The 15,120-nt window shown below is 46.7% G+C and overlaps 1 protein-coding gene and 1 long non-coding RNA gene across 2 annotated transcripts in view; both read left to right on the plus strand.

Moving 5' to 3' along the window:
• The window catches only part of LOC144698139 (uncharacterized), a 212,690-nt gene that overhangs the window by 164,294 nt on the left and 33,276 nt on the right, over positions 1–15,120 (plus strand). The gene's annotated exons all lie outside the window — the stretch shown is intronic.
• On the plus strand, positions 11,734–13,496 carry LOC144698097 (uncharacterized). Its single transcript, XM_078570018.1, has one exon. The coding sequence runs from the start codon at positions 12,295–12,297 to the stop codon at positions 13,456–13,458; it is 1,164 nt and encodes a 387-aa protein (XP_078426144.1). The 5' UTR covers positions 11,734–12,294; the 3' UTR covers positions 13,459–13,496.

A 15,120-nucleotide genomic window follows, 5' to 3' on the forward strand; every position in this document is an offset into this window, starting at 1 on the left:
GACCCAGAATGCTCCGCGCGAGTGAATCCGCCCTATCTCCATCAGAAGGGCCGTAACGCGCAGGCGCAGGAAGGCCCCGCCCCCGGAAGCCGCCTGCCTGCGCGGAGCATGCGCAGTGCGGCTCCAGGCTGAGCGCAGCCTCAGAGAGAGTGACGCGGCTGCTGGAGTCTGAATAGGAGCGGCCGGGAGCGGGAGGAACAAGGATTGCTGTCGGAGCTGTTAATCCATTTCACACAGGCAGATACTTTTAATTTATGATGGGCTTATAGGAGTCAGTAGCAAGGCAGCTCATATTGCCAATCCCCTGTTGCCTGTTGAGAAACTGATGGTGGGTTTTGTTCTTGAACCGCTGCAGCCCGTGTGGTGAAGGGGTTTCCACAAACCTGTTAGGTAAGGATGGGATGAAGCATTTAAGTTATGAAGAGAGGTTGGATAGACTTGGCTTGTTTTTGTTGGAGCAGAGAAGACTGAGGGGCGACCTGATCGAGGTGTACAAGATTATGAGGGGCATGGACAGGGTGGATAGGGAGCAGCTGTTCCCCTTAGTTGAAGGGTCAGTCACAAGGGGACACAAGTTCAAGGTGAGGGGCAGGAGGTTTAGGGGGGATGTGAGGAAAAACTTTTTTACCCAGAGGGTGATGACGGTCTGGAATGCGCTGCCTGGGAGGGTGGTGGAGGCGGGTTGCCTCACATCCTTTAAAAAGTACCTGGATGAGCACTTGGCATGACATAACATTCAAGGCTATGGGCCAAGTGTTGGTAAATGAGATTAGGTAGGTAGGTCAGGTGTTTCTCACGTGTCAGTGCAGACTCGATGTGCCGAAGGGTCTCTTCTGCACCATGTGGTTCTGTGATTCTGTGACTGAGAGGATCTTCATCCAGTGATGAAGCAACAGTGATGTGTGTCCAGATCTGTAACATTGACTTACATTTATAACAGTGATGTGTGTCCAAGTCTGTAACATTGACTTACATTTATAACGGTGATATGTGTCCAAGTTTGTAACATTGACTTACATTTATAACGGTGATGTGTGTCCCAGTCTGTAACATTGACTTACATTTATAACAGTGATATGTGTCCCAGTCTGTAGCATTGACTTACATTTATAACGGTGATAAAAACAAAAAGCTAAAAGCTACTGCGGATGCTGGAAATCCAAAACAAAAACAGAATTACCTGGAAAAACTCAGCAGGTCTGGCAGCATCGGTGGAGAAGAAAAGAGTTGACGTTTCGAGTCCTCATGACCGTCCGGCAAAACTGAAGTATAGTTAGGAGAGAGGTGAAATATAAGCTGGTCTAAGGTGGGGGGCGGGGGGAGAGAGAAGTTGAAGGTGGGGTGGTTGTGGGGACAAGCAAGCAGTGATAGGAGCAGATAATCAAAAGATGTCACAGACAAAAGGATCAAAGAGGTGTTGAAGGTGGTGATATTATCTAAGAAAAGTGCTAATTAAGAATGGATGGCAGGATACTCAAGGTACAGCTCTAGTGGGGGTGGGGTGGAAAGACTAACAAGGTATTAGTTGTAGATTTAAAAATAATGGAAATAGGTGGGAAAAGAAGAATCTATATAAATTATTGAAAAAAAATGGGGAGGGGGAAGAAACGGGGTGGGGATGGGGGGAGGGGGAGTTTAAGATCTAAAGTTGTTGAATTCAATATTCAGCCCGGAAGGCTGTAAAGTGCCTAGTCGGAAGATGAGGTGCTGTTCCTCCAGTTTGCGTTGGGCTTCACTGGAATAATGCAGCAAGCCAAGGACAGACATGTGGGCAAGAGAGCAGGGTGGAGTGTTAAAATGGCAAGCGACAGGGAGGTTTGGGTCTTTCTTGCGGACAGACTGCAGGTGTTCTGCAAAGCGGTCGCCCAGTTTGCGTTTGGTCTCTCCAATGTAGAGGAGACAGCATTGGGAGCAATGAATGCAGTAGACTAAGTTAGGGGAAATGCAAGTGAAATGCTGCTTCACTTGAAAGGAGTGTTTGGGCCCTTGGACGGTGAGGAGAGAGGAAGTGAAGGGGCAGGTGTTGCATCTTCTGCGTGGGCATGGGGAGGTGCCATAGGTGGGGCTTGAGGAGTAGGGGGTGATGGAGGAGTGGACCAGGGTGTCCCAGAGGGAACGATCCCTACGGAATGCCGCCGGGGGGGTGAAGGGAAGATGTGTTTGGTGGTGGCATCATGCTGGAGTTGGCGGAAATGGCGGAGGATGATCCTTTGAATGCGGAGGCTGGTGGGGTGATAAGTGAGGACAAGGGGGACCCTATCATGTTTCTGGGAGGGAGGAGAAGGCGTGAGGGCGGATGCGCGGGATATGGGCCGGACACGGTTGAGGGCCCTGTCAACGACCGTGGGTGGAAAACCTCGGTTAAAGAAAAATGAGGACATGTCAAAGGAGCTGTTTTTGAAGGTAGCATCATCAGAACAGATGCGACGGAGGCTCCGTCCCATTCTCTCAGTTCCTTCGCCTCCGTCGCATCTGATGAAACAGATGAAAGTTTTAAGATTTGAAGCACTGCTCAACCTGAAGCCTAAGTAGCTCAGTGAGCAGAGTAGTGAAGGGTAGCAGAGTTTTGGATGATCTCAGCTTTACAGAGAGGTTGAATGTGGGATGAATTAGAATAGTCAAATTTAGGGAGTGGAGTGGATGAGAGTTTCAGAAGCAGATTAGCTGACTCAGGGGCAGAGCAGGTGAGGTTACTGAGGTGGAAATAGGCGGTGTTCTGTGGTCAGGAGATCAGCTGGGGGGGAGCATGACACTGAGATTGTGCCCAGTCTTGTCCAGCCTGGGACAGTTGCCAGGGAGAGGAATGAAGTCAGTGGCTATGGAATAGTTTAGAGCGGGGACTGAAGACAATGTCTTTGGTCTTCACGATATTTAACTGGAGGAAATTTCTGTTCATCCAGTACCAGGAGTCAGACAAGTCAGGACGGTTTCAACTTGGAGGGGAACTTGGAAGTGTTGGTGTTCACATACACCTGCTTCTCTGGTCCTTCCAGATGGTAGAAGTTGAGGGTTTAGAAGTTTCTGTCAAAGTTTAGGTTGAGTTGTGGATATATAAAATCCCTCTCCTTTGCCCCCTAATGCTCCCACATCTCAAAGTCTGCCTGTTCTCCCTTAGAAGCCAGAGTCCAGATCCAGATGAGATGGTGGATCCCTTTCCCTGAAGGACATTAGTGAACCAGTTGGGTTTTTATGACAATCCAGCAGTTTTCATGGTCACTTTTCCCTAGTGCCGGCCCCACAAATTACCAGATTCATTCAGCTCAATTTCACAATCTGTCTTTGTGGGTTCTCTTGCTCACTCCCTTTTCTCTGTTTTAAGTCAATTTCACAGGGTATTGGAGGGGAAGAATTTACAGTCAGGAAATTCAAACCCAAAATCACTTCAGGATCTAACAGAGTTGCAGAATTTATCGTAACCTGAATATTGTCGGATTTTGAACATGGAAGGAAAAAACACCATTCACAGTTGGGAGAAACCATACACATGTTCTGTGTGTGGACGAGGCTTCAACCGATCATCTGACCTGTCGAGACACAAGCGCAGTCACACTGAGGAGAAACCGTGTAAATGTGAGGACTGTGGGAAAGGATTCAATTTTCCAGTTCAGCTGGAATCTCATTGGCGCAGTCACACCGGGGAGAAGCTGTTCGCCTGCTCCGAGTGTGGGAAGGGATTCACTCTGTCATGCAACCTATTGGCTCACCAGCGAGTTCACTCTGACGAGAAACCTTTTAAATGCCCAGACTGTGGGAAGTGCTATAAAAGTTCTGGTGAACTGATGCGCCATCAACGTATTCACACTGATGAGAGGCCATTCAGGTGCTCTCGGTGCCATACTGGGTTCAGGCAATTATCTGACCTCACTGTACACCAGCGAGTTCACACTGGAGAGAGGCCATTCACCTGCTCCGAGTGTGGGAAGGGATTCACTCAGTTAGCCAACCTGCTGACACACCAGCGCATTCACACCGGGGAGAGGCCGTTCACCTGCTCCTTGTGTGGAAAGGGATTCACTACATTATCCAACCAGCTGGAGCACCAGCGAGTTCACACTGGGGAGAGGCCATTCACCTGCACTGTATGTCAGAAGGGATTTGCTCACTCATCCACCCTGCTGAGACACCAGCGAGTTCACAAAGATGCATGAGAACGCCACCATCTTCATGTTTTCCACCAAGCCCCACGCCACCCTGACTTGGAAATTTATCACCGTTCCTTCACTGTCACTAGAAGAAAATCCTGGAACCCCTTTCCTAACAGCACTGTGGGTGTACCTATCCCACATGGACTGTAGTGATTCAAGAAGGCAGCTCACCAGTACCTTCTCAAGGGAAATTAGGGATAGGCAATAAATGCTGGCCGAGCCAGTGACACCAGCGACACCCACATCCCATGAACGAATAAGTAAAAAAACTTAAATAGTGCTTGAATTTTGCTGTTAATCACACTTAGAACTGAACTACATTCCTAGTTTATTTCTACTGATGTAAATGAACTCCAGCCCAGTTATAGGGATTAATATTCTGGATAAAAGTTAAATAAATCAGCTTTGTTTTAAATACACAATTTGTTGAGTCATTTTAATATCTCTAACACGTTAGTTCCTTTTGAATTGCTCTCCTTCTCCTCTGTCTCTTCCATCCTCACCCCCAACAAGTGCTCATGGAGGAGCAGCTCATGGTCTTCTTTGTCACTAAAATTGAGACAATCCAACCAGCTGCCTCTGTTGTTTCCCTCCCTTCCCCTAACCTACTGGGCCAAACCTCCCCTAAAGTTCCCCTTATACCGAGCTCTGAACTCACGTCTTCCTCTAGTTTCTCTCCCACCTCCCCTCATGCCCTCTCAGAGCTCATCTTATCCATGAGACACACCTCCTGCTCCATTGACACTATTCCCATTAAACTACAGACTGCACAACCTCTCCATGGGAAGATAATGCAGTGGATTCGGAGCTCTCTTCTCCCCAGCTCTGATCTAAGAAGCTGCAGCTACACTGGAGATATTTATATTTAACTTGTTCACCACATTCATCATCTGGCCCTGTTCAAACCATAACCACAAGGATATCTGTGTATTGTTATGAGTGTGAACACAAGGCTGTGTCACTATTACACACAGGTACCATTTCCTTGGTTCACATCTCCATACAATGACCAGCTCTTTACACGTCCCCTTCCACACTCAAATCAACATCACAAATACAGATTATCTGTTCATTATCAGATTGCTTGTGGGATCTTGCTGGTTCCTCAAATCCCCACTAAACCCCCTGCCCTTTATTTTCAATCTATGCCCCCTGGTTATTGACACCACCACTAAGGGGAAATGTTTCTCCCGATCTATGCCCCTCATAATTTTGTACACCTCTATCAGGTCCCCCCTCAGCCCTCTCTGCTCGAAGGAAAACAACCCTCGCCTATCCAGTCTCTCTTCATAGCTGAAACGCTCCAGCCCAGGCAACATCCTGGTGAATCCCCTCTGCACCCTCTCCAGTGCAATCACATCCTTCCTATAGTTTGGTGACCAGAATTGCACACAGCACTCCAGCTGTGGCCTAACTCACATTGTATACACTCCAACATAACCTCCCTGCTTTTATATTCTGTGTCTCGGTTAATAAAGGCAAGTGTCCCATATGAGCTGGGGTGGGCTGGAGACAGGCGACATTATGGAGATTAAAATATCTGGTGTTAGTGATGGTGTGGATATGTGGTCAGAAACTTATCTTGGGGTTAAATCTGACACCAGGATTGTGAACAGTGTGGTTGAGCCTCAGACAGTTCCCAGGGAGAGGGATGCACACGGCCGTTATGGAACAGAATTTTCCAGGCTGATCAAATCCACAAGGGAGACTTGGCCAAACTATCACAATGATTTTTTTATTTGCATTTATTACAAGGAGGCTTGTGCACTGAAGTCAGAAGTAATGAGTTCACGGCCACCTTCAGAGATTTTAAAGATTAATTTAAAGTATTTATTAACAAAAGAAGAAAAAACTTAAACACACACACACAAAATCACGGTTACACAGTTACTTAATCTAATAGCATTTCGCAAAATTCATACTTAACCAGACTACCAACTACACACTTCCTTTAAGGCAACAGCCCAAATAGATTCCTAATTTATAAAGACATTCAGACTATTGCCACAAGCACCCACTCGACAGTGAAATTCCAACGGCTTTTAACACAACCTTGGTTACTGGAACAGCAAACTTCTGGAGGGTAGCTTGAGGCTTTTCCCCCCCCCCAAGTCTGTTTCACACGTTGCACCTTTCAAGTTCTCACATGGCCATACCCCACACAACCTTCCATCCTTCTTTAAATATATTTTATACCTTTTGATTTGTAAATCCCATTGTTTCTCTTTCAAAGTTACTTTTCCCAGAATATAAAAATCTTTCACGTTGTTATTATGGCCAGCACTTCTGGGAAAAACGAATGCAATCACTTTGCCTGACTTATCTTGTCAGTTGTAAACATTACACCATCCCTTTGAAAATCAAACAACTCCTTCTTTATCTAAACATATAAATTACCTTCACACCTTATCCACTGAGACCTCATTCCAGCTCACTCATCCCCATTTCAAATGCTTCTTTTACACCTCACTCCTTTGATAATTTAAACCTTGCAGTCTAATTGTCTTTAGTTAATTAAATTAGCCACACACACACAGAACCATAAGCTTGTTTCACAATATCCCACAATAATATCAGAAAAAAATCTGATAGTTCCTTGACAATTCAAAGTGGTGACTGAAGACAATAGCTTTGGTCTTCCCAAATTTTGATTGGAGATAATTCCTGCTCATTCAGTATTTGGTGTCAGATAAACAGTTTGATAATTTAGTAACAGTGGAGGAATGGAGAGGGATGGTGGTGAGGTAGAGCTGGGCATTGTCAGTGTACATGTGAAAACTAACACGGTGCTTTTGGGTGATGTCACCTAGTGGCAGCGGGTAGATGAGAAATAGGAGGGGCCAAGGATAGATCCTTGGGGGACACCAAGTTCAAGGACTTTGTGGAGAAAAGGGAGTTTGGAGATGGGGTGGTAGTTTGTAAAGATGGTGGGATAAAGGTTTGTTTCTTCTCAGGAGGGTGATGGTGGTGGATTTTAAGGCAAGAGGGACAGATAAGAGAAAGAACCGTTAACAATATCAGCTAACATAGAGAAAATGGATGGTCAGCAGTTTCGTGAGAATAGGGTCAAGGCAGCAGAAGGCAGGTCTCATTGACAAGATGAGCTCTGAGAGGGCAAGAAGTGGGAGAGGGGCGAAACGGGAGAAAAACAGGTTCAGGGCAAGGGGCAGGGGGGAAGCTTTAGAAAGAGTTTGGCCCGGTGGGCCAGTGGAAGGAGGGAAGCAGCTGATCGGATTGTCTCAATCTTAGTGACAAAGAAGTTCCATGAGCTCCTCACACTTGTTGTTGGAGGTGTGGATGAAGGAGACAGAGGAGAGGGAGAGCACTTCAAAAGGAACTAATTTGTGTTAGAGATATTAAAAAGACTCAACACAGTGCAAGTTTAACACAAAGCTGATTTATTTGACTTTATCCAGAATATTAATTGGACTGGAGTTTATTAACATCAGCAGAAACAGACCAAATGGACACAGTTCAGTCATGGATGTGATTAACAGAAAAACCCAATCACTTGTGAACTCGCTGATGTTTCAGCAGTTTGGATGAGGTTATGAATCCCCTCCCACACTCGGGGCAGGTGAATGGCCTCTCCCCAGTGTGAACTCGCCGGTGTCTCAGCAGGGAGGATGTGGTTGTGAATCCCCTCCCACACTCGGGGCAGCTGAATGGCCTCTCCCCAGTGTGAACTCGCCGGTGTCTCAGCAGGGAGGATGTGGTTGTGAATCCCCTCCCACACTCAGAGCAGGTTAATGGCCTCTCCCCAGTGTGCGTGCGCTGGTGTGTCAACAGGATGGATAAGCGAGTGAATCCCATCCCACACTCTGAGCAGGTGAATGGTCTCTCCCCATTGTGAATTCGCTGGTGTACAATGAGTTGAGATGATTGTCTGAACCCAGTCCCGCAGTGAGAGCACCTGAACGGTCTCTCATCGGTGTGAACACGTTGATGGATCATCAGGTCCCCGGAACTTTTAAAGCACTTCCCACAGTCTGGACATTTGAAAGGTCTCTCGTCAGTGTGAACACTCTGGTGATTCAGCAGGGTGGATGCGTTAGCAAATCCCTTCCCACACTTGGAGCAGGTGAATGGGCTCTCCCCAGTGTGAATTCGCTGGTGAACAGTGAGGTGAAATAATGTCTTGAACCCAGTCCCACAGTGCGAGCACCTGAATGGCCTCTCATCAGTGTGAACACGTTGATGGGCAGTCAGTTCCCGGGGACTTTTAAAGCACTTCCCGCAGTCTGGGCATTTGAAAGGTCTCTCGTCAGTGTGAACTCGCTGGTGTGTCAGCAGGGTGGATGACCGAGCAAATCCCTTCCCACACTCGGAGCAGGTGAACGGCCTCTCCCCAGTGTGAACTCGCCGATGTTTCAGCAGGCTGGACGAACAAGTAAATCTCTTCCTACACTCAGGGCAGGTGAATGGCCTCTCCCCAGTGTGAATTCGTTGATGATTTTCCAGCTCTGATGGGTAATTAAATCCCTTCCCACAGTCCCCACATTTCCACAGTTTCTCCCTGTTGTGACTGCATTTATGTTTCAACAGATTAGATGATCGGTTGAAGCCTCGTCCACAGACAGAACACGTGTACGGTTTCTCCCCACTGTGAACGGTGCTTTTTCCTTCCATGTTCAACTTCCGATGATATCTGGGTGACGACAAGCTGGGCAACTCTGTCAGATCCTGATGTGATGTTTGGTTTCAGTTTCCCAGTTGCAAATCCTCCCCTTCTAATACCCTGTGAAATTGATTTAAAACAAAGAAAAAGGAGTGAGAGAGAACCCACAAAAACAGGTTGTGAAATTGAGCTGAATGAATCTGGTAAGTTGTGGGGCCGGCACCAGGGAAAAGTGACCATGAAAACTGCTGGATTGTCATAAAAACCCAACTGGTTCACTGATGTCCTTCAGGGAAGAGAATCTGCCACCCAGTCTGGGCCTACACAAGGCACCTCGATGGGAGAAGACAGGAAGAGAGAGAAGGGTTGGGGTGGGAGAGGGAAGGGTTGAAAAAGAGGGATTACAACTCAACCAGAAGTTTGACAGAAACTCAAAACCCTGAACCTCCACCACCTAGAAGGGCCAGCTCACCACCACCTTCTCAAAGGCAACTAGGAATGGGCAATAAATGCTGGCCCATCCAGCAAAGCCCACATCCTATGAATGAATGAAAAAAACATAAGGTATTAGCTAATCATAAAAGTATCACAGACACAGATTTAAGATTTAGGGTAAGATCTACAGGGGGAATGTGAGGAAGAAATTTCACACATTGAGTGTTAATGACCTGGAACTCAATGCTTAAACTCAAAGACTGATAATATCCAGGTCCTGATGAATCGAGTGACTCGAGTCAGATCTTAATGTGATCTTTGCTTGGAGTTTGCTGTGTGTAAATCCTCCCCTTCCAATGCCCTGTAAAAGGAGTTTCCAAAACCCATCCCCGTCAGTCCAGGATAGAAATGCACAACATTCTCTCCTCCTGCTGACAGGGATTACTGCGCATGCGCCATGCTACACATTAACCCCGCTCAAGATGGCGGTCGTTAACCCGGGCCTATTGCTGGAGACGCGATCCCGCAGCCTTCGCCCCACAGATAGTTTCTTACTTTGGGTTCAGAGCCGCATCGAGTGCTTACGAACCCTCCCCATCCACCCACCGGCTCTATTTTTCCCTCCACTCCGCTCTTTATCTTACCTCCTGTGGATCCGACAAACAAGCTTCTGTTCACCGCCATTACACACACTGCGCCTGCTCCAGATCACTGTGCCGGGTGGATTGACGGAAACTCCGGACCAATAGGAAGAGGGGGCGGAGCTGTAGGTCCGATCGTGAGCGTGTGATCCTACAACCAATCGGAGTGAATGAGGGGCGGGGCTGAATCCGGATGTCCCTCATTGGCTGAAACCCTGCATCATTTTGAAAGCTGATTTGTCTCAACCTCCAGGAGAAAACTGGACCTTTCTGTTTGTGGCTTTAAAGAGATGAAACCCTGTGGGTGTGAAGCATACGTTTCAACATTTGTTAATGAAATGTGGGAACATGATGAAACAATGCTCAAACAATTCATGGGCTGACTTAAATGAATAACTGGGGAGACATGGAGTGTTAACATTAAAACAAGGAGAGTCCCTGTTTCCAATAAGTGAACTGGCAGAAGGGTTAGGACAGGTTCAGGAGAATGTCATAATTCAGAATAACACAGACTCTGAAGAAGAGTCATACGGACTCAAAACGTTAACTCTGTCTTTCTTTCCACAGATGCTATCAGACCTGCTGAATTTTTCCAGAATTTTTTGTATTTCTTACAGACTATAAAGGAACAGCTGATCTCAAAGATAATCTTTTGCAGTATGTGTGGAGGGGATCAGCTGAATCAGGTTTAAAGGGGTGAAATTATATTTTTTCTAGATTGGATAATCACATTAAAATCTGCAACTCAGATGGGACCATGGATTATTGCAGATTTCCATCGGTGCATTATTCCAGGAAGCCTTAAAATCATACGGGCAGTATTTCAGAACCAGGGTTCCAACTACACGGGGGCAACGGGCAATTTCACCCCAGAAAAGCCCGCAAAAAATCAATCACAGGGACAGCCACTATAAGAACAACATTTGTTGGAAGCAGAATCTATGAGCAGGAGCTCCTCCAGTCGCAATGCAGAATCCCAGCTGCTGGGGTGCTGGGTAATTGTGAGTGAAAAATATTTTTTTTGTGATTACTTTGTGGTTATGGGATTGAAACTTTGGCCATAGACCAATCAATAAAGATCAGAACCAAATGATAAAGAAACATCAATGCACGGAACTTCCATTATACAGCAGAAGGAAGGGGAATGGGCATTTGTGAAGAATTCACAGCAAGTTAGTTGAACATGACTTGCCCTTAACACGTTTGAGCTGGCTTGAGATATGTTTAAATCACTTCAAGAAATGGAACATGGCAGACCACCCATTTACTAGGATTTACGTGTGATTTTTCTTTTTATTTGTTCACAATTGGGTATCAGAAAATTGTTTTCGTTCTCTATTTTGTGTTTCAATGGCACTGCCGATACCCACAATCTCCTGCGTGTGTGAAAGTGCCCTAATCACTGTACAGGAGCCCAACGCGCAGGCGCAATGCTGATGATACTTGGAGCATGCGCAGTGTCAGTTTGCTCAGAGCCCTGGGAGTGCGGGAGACGCGAGTGAGAGTCGCTGAGGCGGAGGGAGGAGCGGAGCCGGGAGCCGGGAGCCGGGAGCCGGGGTGGGGAGGATCCAGAAACACCCGGTGTAGGCCGCAATCCCGGATCACAGCCTCCATGACCCGTGTTTGCAGCTCCGGGGCTTCTTCCCGGTGACAGAGCCGGGTTCAGGGGAAGAGGCTCCGGAGCTGGAGATTCAGAAACTGCGGGGAGACCGCGGGCCGCCCGGGGGCTCAGAAACTGCGGGGGGACGGACTCAGGGTCCGGGTAAGACCCACCCGGGAGGGTCCCCCCTCCTGTGTCCCGCCCGGCGGCAGCTGGGATCCCGCCTGAGACCCTGAATCAGAGACACAGGAGCTGGAGGACTGAACCCAGGCAGAGGAGAGGGAGGGAGAAAACTGGGAGTGGAGGAAAGAAATGGTGGAGATGGTGAGATGGGTTTGGATTTCAGCCCAGGGAGGAGGGAGAGTGTGTGGGACGGGGATTTACAGCTTTGGGGGAACAAGAGAGGAATAAATGTTCCATAGAAACTACAATTGTCTGTTCTGAATTTCAGTCCTGGATTTAAAGTGATGACTTTTGTAAACTCGTTTTACAGGGTATTAAACGGAGGTGACTGGCAGACAGAAAACGCAAAGCAAACATCACATCAAGATCTGTCAGAGGCACTGAATTCATCAGGACCTGAATATCATCAACTTTTGAATGTGGAAGGAGAAATGTTTGTCTAATCTGTCTTTGGGAAAGGATTTCAAACATCTGTATGACTGGAAAAGCCTCAACACACACACACCCGAGTGAGAGTGTTCCAGTGAATTGACTTTGAAAAAAACTTTAAGCAGTTACACAGTCTGCAAAAATATCGCACCATTCACAGTGGGGAGAAACTGTACGTGTGTTGTGTGTGGACAAGGCTTCAACTAATCGTCCAACCTGGAAAGAGACAAGGACCCCCACACCATGGAGAAACCATGGAAATGTATGGACTGTGGGAAGGGATTCAATTTCCCATCCCAACTGGAAGTTCATCGGCGCAGTCATACTGGGGAGAGACCGTTCACCTGCTCTATCTGTGGGAAGGGATTCACCCATTTGTACAACCTTCGGACACACCAGCGAGTTCACACTGAGGAGAGGCCATTCACCTGCCCTGTGTGTGGGAAGGACTTCACTCGGTCATCCCACATTGTGACACACCAACTTGTGCACACTGATAAGAGACCGTTTACATGTTCTAACTGTGAGAAGAGTTTTAAATGCAGAAAAGATCTGCTGATACATCAACGTATTCACACTGGGGAGAGGCCGTTCACCTGCTCCGAGTGCGGGAAGGGATTCATTCAGTCATCCCACCTTCTGACACATCAACTTGTTCACTCTGATAACAAATTTTTTAATTGTTCTGACTGTGACAAGAGCTTTAAAAGCAAAAAGGATCTGCTAACACATCAATATACTCACACTGGAGAGAGGCCATTCACCTGTACCAACTGTGGGAAAGGATTCAGCCGTCCGTCTGCCCTACTGAATCACCAGCGAATTCACACTGGGGAGAGGCCGTTCACCTGCTCTGACTGTAGGAAGGGATTCATTAATTCATCCAACCTTCTGATACACCAGCAACTTCACACAGGGGATAGACCATTCACCTGCTCTGACTGTGGGAAGGGATTCACCCGTTCATCTAACCTTCTGACACATCAACAGGTTCACACTGAGGAGAGACCGTTCATTTGCTCCGTGTGTGGGAAGGGATTCACTCGGTCATCTAACCTATTGAATCACCAGCGAGTACACACTGGAGAGAGGCCGTTCACCTGCTCTGTGTGTGGGAAGGGATTCACTCAGTTATCCAACCTGCTGACACACCAGAGCATTCACAGTGGGGAGAGGCCATTTACCTGCTCTGTGTGTGGGAAGAGATTTTCTCATTCATCCTATCTGCTGAAACACCAGCGAGTTCACAGTGGGGAGAGGCCGTTCACCTGTAATGCCTGCGGAAAGGCATTCACTCAGTCATCACACCTACGAACACACCAGTGGATTCACAAGCGATTGCAAGGTTTGGATTCTACTCCTGTTGATGCTGTTAATCATACCAGGACTGAACCATGTTCATTCTGACTGTCCTGACCTGTTGATGAGGTTCAATATTCTGAATAAATGTGAAATAAATCAGCTTTGTTTATATATTTTTGTTTTTCCTCACCTGAGTGTTTAACATCACCTGGCTGGAGTCAGAAAGGACAATCTGGAGGAGGATCTTACGGTAGGAACAGAACTTCAGCCTGGACACAGTCCATTAGGGTCACACTGAGGGACCCCCAAACAACACTTTGGTCTTTCTCATCTTTCTTCAGTGACGGCACAATCCCCATGTGGGTGAATCCTGAGGTGTGTAAGAAATGTGTCTCAGTTGCTCTCTTCCATGGTTCAGAGCTCCTAGACACAGAACAGAAGGCTCTTTTACAACTGGGTTTAGAGTCAGGAAGAACAACGGTGAATGCTGGAAACGTGCTGCCAAATGAAAGGTTGGTGTAAAATTGTGATCTGTTCCTGACTGAAAGTGAAACGGCAGGTTTAAGTTTCCAGACGGAAAATGGTTCTTAATAAGTCTAAAATGGTTCAACGTGTTTGTGTGTCAGTCCCGAGTCACTGAATCGAAACATGCTGAAATTTATTGGGTTAAAATTTGCATTAAACTAGAAGCTGGAGGAGTTCACAGGAGACTGTTAACTGCTGGGACAATAATACAACAGTTTGATTCCCAGATAAAGAACGACCTGCAGCGTATGTCCAAGAATTCCCAGTTTTATTGATGTGTGCTTCCCACACACTGTCCTTTTAAATATATCTCACTCCTACCAGCCTTTAACTATCAGAAAGGTAACAGAGAGAAGGCTGAAGCTGTGTCTGCCCCTTTAACTTCACAGTGTCAGGACCCCTTTTGTCCCTTTAAGAATGAGTGATGTGTTCAGCTGAAGATTCCTATTGGTCATTTTCTGGATGGTTTCCTTATTCTGATCATTCCCGGTGAGCCTTGGATGTATGAACCCGCCCCACCCCTGGGCGTGCCAACCCACCCTGTTCGCGGGTGTGTGAACCTACTCTATGTGGTACTCGCCTGTGGGTTCTCGTGTTTATCTCCATCTCGTTTATTCTGCTCCTACTGCTTGAAGTTGCTGTTTGTGATTTTATTATCTGGAAGTTTAACAGTAATGGTATTAACCAATGTTATGGTCAAACTATAGATGTAAAATGTCACCTTAGCTCCTTAAACGTTTTAGTAGCAGCTTGCTTATAGTGACGACACTGATTTCAGGATCTCTAAATTGTGGATTTCACCTTCAGAACCTGAGCATATTGACCAGGCTTCTAACCTCATATTCAAAATCTGCAATTGAAAGCTGGTCTCAGTGATAGTGTCCATGAAATTATCATTGCTTGTTGTAAAAACCCATCTGCTTCACTAATGTCCTTTATGGAAGGAAATTTGCCGTCCTCACCTGGTCCGGCCCACATGTGAGGCCAGACCCACAGCAATGTGGTTAACTCTTAATTGCCCTCTGAAATAACCGAGGAAGCCACTCTGTTCAAGGGCAGTTAAGGTTGGGCAACAAATGTTGGCCTTGCCAGTGACACCCACATCCCATCAAAGAATAAAACAAAATATATTTTGCATGTGAAGATTTAATCATTTCAAGCATAAATTTAATCTCATTGACAGCTATCAGCAGCTATTAACTCTGTTATGTTTTTAATAGTTAAAGGCTGGTAGGAGTGAAG

The sequence above is a fragment of the Cetorhinus maximus genome, chromosome 23 (genome assembly GCF_964194155.1).
Source record: "Cetorhinus maximus chromosome 23, sCetMax3.hap1.1, whole genome shotgun sequence".
Taxonomy (NCBI): domain Eukaryota; kingdom Metazoa; phylum Chordata; class Chondrichthyes; order Lamniformes; family Cetorhinidae; genus Cetorhinus; species Cetorhinus maximus.